Genomic DNA, 8,524 nt, shown 5'->3' with positions numbered 1-8,524 from the left:
TGGGCAATTACATCAGCCTTGGTATCATATAAATTTTTCATTAAACATGTGAATATTGTTTGATTGACTCTCTGATGGTTGTTACTTTGTAACAGATAATCTTCAAAGCAGTAGAAACAGAAGAAACATAAGGACAACTCAGAAGAACTATGTGAATTTGGATTTAGATTTTTAACCTCCATGACCCAATCACATTCTCTGACTACATTGCGTATGTTTCTCTACTGACCAGCTAAAATATTGTTTAAACCACTGATGGTGAACAGTAAAGATCATCAAAACAGTCAATACATTTGAGTACGCTCCACTATAGTCAGGGTTTACAGTAATGCAAATGCTACTGGAGGATGTAACCAGTATGGGACCTTTCTTACAGACCAATATCTCAAAATTGAGAAGGGGTTGTTTTGCCTAACACAGCCCCACAGAAGAAGACCTAACCATCTGCAACCTCATTCTTCCACAAATTGACAATGACTTTCTACAGTATTCTTTTAGGCACAAACCACTGACTCTGGTCTAAGGAGCTTCCATTGTAGAAGTCCCTGGAACCACCTGGCTGGATACATGTGATAGTAACAAGTTTGACAACAGAGTCTGACATGATTCACAAAAGTATACGTTCCTGTCTGCCACTGGTTTTTCCACAACACTGAATGTCATCATAAGGTCCAGTTATCCTCTATCTCCTACACCACATTGACCCCAGCAAGGGAATTTGCATATCAAAACTGTTTCTCACACACACATCCTCTTAGCTGCCAAAACTCAGCATGTATTTTGTAATCAAAGCAGAGACACCCCTCTCTCTCTGTGTCATTTTCACCCTGCCAATTCACTGGGCATCAAGGGTGTAAAAAACTGCCTGGATATACCTCCCATATATAAGCACCCAGCTTATCTGAGAAGCCCTAAAACTCTGTGGATAAACCTTGAAGGAGCCTCCAAGCCTGAACCAAAGCACTACTATCTTCACAGCATCATGAGGTAAAGGCTTTCTCTGCTTCACTGACCTTATTTCTGCACATTTTGAAATTCTAAAACTTTTCTAAAGGGCCAGTTTTTTGACAGGCCTTCTCCTAAGGGAGTTGTCCCACTGGTGGTTCTGACCCTGACCATGATAACTGAGAAGAGTTTAATAAGGGGGCTATTTAAGACGATATGGGCAAAGTTTAGGGAAATCAACAGGAGATGGTGCTTGTTGGTTGCAGGAGAGAGGGAGGAGGCGTGTTGTTTTACAACAGTGGTAACATGATAATCCTGGGCCTACACGAGCAAGAGGAGAGAACCAGACCCAAGGAGACTCTAAGCTATAGCTGTAGGCAGGGGCTTCTCAAGAGGTCTTTGGTGAAAAAATCACTGACAACCTCAAGCAGAGCACAGTGGGAGCTTAAGAATTAATACCATGACCTTCACCTCCTCCTGCAATTGAATATCTGGCTGGTGCTCCCCAGTGGGTCAACCCCAGAAGAAAGTAAAAAATAAAAGAGTTTTGGAGTTAATAAAGTCCAGAGTCAGCTTCCCAAGCACAGAGCATGGCGAAGAATGTAGGAAAGTAGATCCAGAGGGGCAAGATGAGAATATACGTACAGAGGCAAGTTTCCTAACTCCTGTTACAGAGCTCGCTTAGTAAGGGCAACTGACTTAATAAGAGCAGCAATGCTCTTAAGGAAATAAACGAGAAAGAGTTTGGATATCTTATTTCCAAAGATGTCATTTCTGTAGCACTTTCTAATAGAGGCACAATTACCCAGGCAACACTTAAAGACTGTTCACCAGGGAACAGAGGCCTGAGTCTAGAGAGGAGACTGGCATGGGAACCAGTCAGGGCAAGAGCATTGAGATCCTTTTAGACATCCAGGTGAGAAGCAGCAGCTATTTTTCTTTTTATTTGATAATTTGGTTAAATTCAGGTGGGAAAAAGAAGCTACTTTCAGAGATGGCTGTTTTTCTGTTGTTTGTTTGTTTTTGATACCAAGTCAAATTTTGTGATTACTGTGAAACTATGGAACTGTGATTACTATGAAATTTACTTTTCACTGAATTAACTGTTCTCAAAGTGTGGTCCCCTGACTAGCAGCATCAGCATCACCTGGGAAGGTAGTAGAAATGCAAATTCTCAGGTCCTACCCTAAACTTGCTGACTCAAAAACTCTAGGGTGGGGCCCATCAATCTGTGTGTTCTAAGTTTTCCAGGTGATCATGTTGCCCGCTAAAATTTGAAAAACCACTATACTAGATGTTAGAAAATAAGAAATTTTGTAGGCGTTGTGATATGTTTGTTCCACAAAATATATACTTCTTTTTTTCCTGCTGTATTTAGAACTACTGACCTGCAGAAAATGTTTTCACTCAAAAGTATTCTGACCTGCTAGAGTTCTCCCATCTGATGCTGCAGTCAGTGGGAGAGGAAGAACTTACAGAAAAAGGGACTCCTCTTTTGAGATTCCTTTCTAGCAAACACATAGACCTGTCTTGAGAAGAAATTATAAGTGAAGGATTGCAAAAAAATTCACCACAAGAGTACCCAAGTCTCTCTTTTTAATATAATGGGCCCCTGGTCATAAGATGTTAGTTGTGACTGGGCATGGTGGCTCACACCTGTAATCCCAGGACTTTGGGAGGCCGAGGGGGGCAGATCACGAGGTCAGGAGGTCAAGACCATCCTGACTAACATGGTGAAACTTCGCCTCTACTAAAAAATACAAAAAATTAGCTGGGTGTGGTGGCAGGCGCCTATAGTCCCAGTTACTCGGGAGGCTAAGGCGGGAGAATGGTGTGAACCTGGGAGGCAGAGCTTGAAGTGAGCCGAGATTGTGCCACTGCACTCCAGCCTGGGCAACAGAGTGAGACTCTGTCTCAAAAAAAAAAAAAAGGTGTTAGTTGTGTCTGCATCTGTGGAGTTGACAGAAAACAAGCCTTTCATTCCCCGTTGCTTTGGTAGCTAGTCTGTGTGAAAGGTTTTGCAATGGCCTGTGCCTATGTTTCTAGAAGCCACTGACCTGAGGTGGCCTAAGGGGAATCTGGACTATCCCAGACTGAATAATGCCCACATCAGAATACTCCTGATCCCACTGGTTCAGGGATAAAGGAGCAGATTGAGCTCCTCCTTCCATTCATGCTTATTGATCAAGACAGCTTAAGTGGAGCTTAAGTGGACAAGATCCAGGGAAATGCCTGACAAAATATGGTGATGAGTCCCTGTCTGCCACAGGCATACAGGGATTAGGTCACTACATACATGCACGAACTCATTTTTTTTTTTTTTTCAGATAGGGCATCCCTCTGTCACTCAGTCTCGAGTGCAGTGGCATGATCACAGCTCACTGCAACCTCCACCTCCCCAGGCTCAGGTGATGCTCTCACCTCAGCCCAAGTTGCTGGGACTACTGGTGTGAATCACCAGGCCTGGCTAATTTTTGTATTTTTTTGAGAGACAGGGTTTCGCTGTGTTTGTTGCCCATACTGGTCATGAACTTCTGGGCTTAAGCAATTCACCTCCCTTGAACTCTCAAAGTGTTGGGATTACAGGCATTAGCCACCACGCTGGGGCCTAATTTGATGATAATATGTATACTACTAATAACAGCACTTTCTGTATGCTCAACAGGTAAAAGGAGGACTTTAGGCTCTCAGCATTTCTATTTTAGAGAGTGAGGACACCTCTAGGGTGACAGTCTACTCCGTAGTCTTCCCAGGGCCCAAGTCAAGAAAATACATGTTGATGAACAACCACCTATAAGAAAGAGCAATAATTCTCTTCTGGAATTTGGCAGGGCAGCCTTATAAGGTTGTGTAAGTTGTGCACTTGAAATTCTACAATCTCAGTGAAAGACAAAAATCTAGTATACTTTTTTCCATCTATCAATGCAAGGCCATGATTAGATCACTCAGAGGAAGACTGATCTCTTTCTACTGCTCACGAATGTGCTGGGTGGGCCAGCAGCTGAGATGCTGAGATTGGGTACATATTTAGAAAGCTTGGAATGGCTTATCTTCAAATATTCCAGAAGCTCTAGAGTAATGGAAGCATGTGTGGATTATTTTCCCTGGGTAGTGTCTGTTCTCATCATAGCACAGGCCACAGTGGGCATGAGTGGAGGATTTGGGTCAAAAACTCCTGCTGATTCCATCTTCTATATGGGTGGTGACTATTTTCAGTGAGGATTCTTAAGCAGAATATTGATTTTACCTACTCCTGACCCAACCTCACCCAGCATATGTCCCACACACACACTTTCACACACAAGTTTCATTGGGTAATCTTCCTGGGCCACAGTTGGAAGGAAGATTTCTGAAACTCCTCATCTCAGCAGTCAACTACACAGTGCTATCATAAAGCAAGAAGAGACAGTACCAGGACTCTCATATTCCACAGACTCAAGGATGGAGAAGATGGCTTGGGATTGTGGGCAGCAATGCTCTCAAGGAAGGTCTAAGCATAGTAGGGAGTTTTTTAGGGGGAGACTCTGAGGGAAAAGCAAGGGCTGTATTGAGCTGCCAGCTGTGCTCGAAGCGGCAGTCATAAGCCTGAGTATTCTCTGCCCAACTTTGTGGTGCCATTCATTATCTTGTGAATCCTTTCCTTTCTTCCCTTTTTTCCTTTCCTTTCTTTTCTTTATTATTAATTTTTTTTCTGAGACAGAGTCTGGTTCTATTGCCCAGCCTAGAGTGCAGTGGCATGATCTCAGCTCACTGTAACCTCCACTTTCCAGATTCAAGCAATTCTTATGCCTCAGTCTCCAGAGTAGTTGGGACTACAGACATGTGCCATGACGCTGGCTAATTTTTTGTACTTTTAGTAGAGATGTAGAGATGAGTTTTCACCATGTTGCCCAGGCTAGTTTTGAACTCCTGAGCTCAGGCAATCCACCTACCTCAGCCTCCCAAAATGCTAGGATTACAGGTGTGAGCCACCACACCCGGCCATGAACTTTTTATTTCCCCTTATTTTCAAAAAAGAATGTTTCATAGTCTATTATTTTGTGATTGGATTGTGGGTATATTATATTATGGTTATATTGAGTCGGGATTCATATAAAAATAGTTTTTGCTATATGTTGCTATATAGAGAGTAAAAGAAAATTTCATAATGGTCCTCTCTGGGATCATTCCTTGGGCCTAATGGAGAGAAAATATGTCAAGTATAGACTATAAGGTAGGTAATTAGTTGAGAATACAGAAGCAAATATACTTACACGGGATGTGAGGACCACTTCTTCAACTATCAAGGACGAATGTCTTTTTCTTCCTTCATGTTCTTATAGGGAGACTAGGACTTCAGTTCCACTTCAGAGGAGCGTGAACTATTGGGGAAAAAAACCCTTCTGGTCCCACTGACCTCATATCATTCTCTCTTCCTCATGGGTGGCTGATGGATTACTCTAATTGTTGAGATTTTGGTAGCCTGTGCTCCTCTAGGCTTCAGGGTTACCTGCCATCAGGAACACTGACTTACAAAAGTGGGACGTGCCACTTCTTCAAAGAGACACATCTTCCCTATGGAATGTTCATTCATGCCTCTCCTTTTGTCCCCATTAGTAAGGCTCCCATTATGAGGTGGTTCCACCCATTTGGAACCCCTCCATTTAGGATTGGTTGAGTAAGTTGACACAGGCAAAGGAGATAGGAAACCCTACCACGTTCTCCAACCTGGCTTGAGCATTCATGAAGTCCAGCATTTGAAACCGTATTCAGCTCTCATATTTTACTCAGAACCCTTCATGGGAGGAGAGAAAACCAAAATGTGTTTACGTGTTGAGAACATGAAAAAGATGAGTAAGGAACCCACCTTTCTGTGAACCCTCTCTCCACATTTCTTCTGACAGCATTAGTCATGCACTGCAAAGTCGGGAGGAAGCAGAAAGAAGATGGGTTTTGCAATCTTGAGGGTGGTGCTGAGATTATTTTGATGTTAGCAGAATTAACTTCTTTTGAGTTGACTTTTAGACTTCACGTAACCTATCTGTTGGCACTATGAGATGATTAGGTTTCCCCATGGTTTTTATGTCAACCTGTTCTCTTTCCTAATGACATGACCGTAGAACCCAGAGAGGCACCCGATAATGGAGGCAGGGATACTAGGACAGAGAATATTTGACTATTTGAAGTTCTGGCTTCATTTTCAGTGGACTGAACACTTTCTTAAAACGTAATTAATTCCTGCATATTTTTACAGTGAAGAATCTGAGGGAAAGCTTATCGAAGACAGCCTGATTCAGCTGAGATGTCACTTTACATGGAAGTTGTTAATTGAAGCCCCTGAAATTCTTGATTTAGAAAACAGGATCTGGGAAGAGATTCAGTTCCGGGATACCAAATACAATGGGGGAATACACAACCTACTAGCCTATGTGAAACACCTGAAAGGCCAGAATGAGGAAGCCCTGGTGACCTTGAAAAAGGCTGAAGACTTAATCCAGAAAGAACATGCCAACCAAGCAGATATGAGGAGTCTGGTGACCTGGGGCAACTTTGCCTGGGTGTATTACCACATGGGCAGACTGGCAGAAGCCCAGACTTACCTGGACAAGGTGGAGAACACTTGCAAGAAGTTTGCAAATCCTTCCTGCTATAGAATGGAGTGTCCAGAGATGGACTGTGAGGAAGGATGGGCCTTGGCGAAGTGTGGAGGGAAGAATTATGAACGGGCCAAGGCCTGCTTTGAAAAGGCTCTGGAAGGGGACCCTGAAAACCCTGAATTCAATACCGGGTATGCGATCACTGTCTATCGCCTGGATAACTTTAACATAGCAGCAGAGAGGAATGAGACATTTTCTCTGCACGTCCTAAAACGAGCTGTCAGGCTAAATCCAGATGATGTATATATTAGGGTTCTCCTTGCCCTGAAGCTTCAGGATGGAGGACAGGAAGCTGAAGGAGAAAAGTACATTGAAGAAGCTCTGACCAGTATGTCTTCACAGACCTACGTCTTTCGATATGCAGCCAAGTTTTATCGAAGAAAAGGGTCTGTGGATAAAGCTCTTGAGCTCTTAAAAATGGCCTTGGAGACAACACCCACTTCTGCCTTCCTGCATCACCAAATGGGGCTTTGCTACAAGGCACAAATGATCCAAATCAAGGAAGCTACACACTGGCAGCCTAGAGGGCAAGATAGGGAAACTGTGAACAGATTGGTTCGACTGGCTATATGCAAATTTGAAAAGACTATAATGTTAAAGCCCACATTTGAGATGGCCTATGTTGACCTGGCTGAAATGTATGCAGAAATAGGCCACCACAGAAAGGCTGAGGAACATTTTCAGAAAGTGTTACGCATGAAGATCTTTGAAGATCAGCTAAAGCAAGAGATTCATTACCGCTACGGCTCTTTCCAAGAACACCATGGGAAATCTGAAGATAAAGCAATCACCCACTATTTAAAAGGTTTGAAAATAGAAAAAATGTCCCGTTCCAGGGAAAAACTTCTCAATGCTTTAGAGAAATTGGCTAAAAGATGTGTTCACCGGAAGGTACGGGTTGTGGAAAGTGTCAGCCTCCTTGGGCTCATCCACAAATTGAAAGGAGAAGTAAGTGATGCCTTGCTGTGCTATGAGAGGGCTCTGAGGCTGGCTGCTGACCTGAACCCTATGTTTTAACACAGAGGTCACCATTATCCGTTTAATGGTCTTATAACTAAATAGAACAACTATGAAATTAAATAATGCAAACTTAAAGCTGTTGGAACTTTGCCTTATTTTGAGCCTTGAGAGGAATGTGGCTGTGTGGCCTGAGTTATGTAGCATGCAACTGCAACTTCTGCTTTTTCCTGTAAATGATCAAGAAAGGCCTTGTGGCACCAGACACAAGACCCCCTGAAAGTATCATCCCTCCTGATGGAATGGTAAAACAATCTTTCTTGGAATGTAGCTAGTAATAACTGATCAAATTGCTAAAATGTATGTACCACCTTATATGGAAAATGCTGCAACCCTGTTTACTGCCTGTGTAGGTTAAACCTTAACTTCCCCACTTTGGAATGCTAACTCCAATCATTAGGTGTCTGTGTTTCCTGAGTGGTTACCCTCAAGTTTTGTGCTCAAATAAACTCTATACTTAATCATAGTTTCTTAATCCCAACATTTGAGAGTTAGACAGCAGTCTTTCCCAATTTCTGTCTTCAAAAATGTATAACCTGATGACATACAAAATACTTTGGTATAACACATACTCTATTTCCTGGCCACCCCCCTCATTCTTTTCTCTTCAATCCATGTGTCTGTGGCAGGAGCATCTATTCTTCCACAACACATCCCTGCATTCATTCACCAAGGCTTATTAATGCTGTTTTAGACAACTACATCTGCTGGGACAATAAGAATCATTTTCCTTAAAATTTTGCCTTTAGAACGAGCAGTTTTCATCCTCAGTCTCCCAATCAAAGGAGACCTAAACATGGAAGGTTTCTATTCCATGTGGCCTGGGTCACTGACCTGCAACAAAACCTAAGAGCAAAACAAAGGAGCAAAGACAAGAGTTAGAAAGGAGGGAATTTCAGTTCTACAGCATTCTAGCTGGACTTCTA

General features: G+C 42.7%; 1 protein-coding gene across 1 annotated transcript; it reads left to right on the top strand.

The window, feature by feature from the left end:
• The first annotated feature begins 211 nt into the window (after window positions 1-211).
• Window positions 212-8,064, top strand: IFIT1B (interferon induced protein with tetratricopeptide repeats 1B). Its single transcript, XM_003903973.5, has 2 exons — window positions 212-987; window positions 6,179-8,064. Exons 1-2 carry the CDS (start codon window positions 983-985, stop codon window positions 7,596-7,598), a joined length of 1,425 nt encoding a protein of 474 aa, XP_003904022.2. The 5' UTR covers window positions 212-982; the 3' UTR covers window positions 7,599-8,064.
• The last annotated feature ends 460 nt before the right edge of the window (window positions 8,065-8,524 follow it).

Source organism: Papio anubis, chromosome 11 (assembly GCF_008728515.1).
Source record: "Papio anubis isolate 15944 chromosome 11, Panubis1.0, whole genome shotgun sequence".
NCBI lineage: Eukaryota > Metazoa > Chordata > Mammalia > Primates > Cercopithecidae > Papio > Papio anubis.
This window is presented reverse-complemented; position numbering and strand designations above follow the sequence as displayed.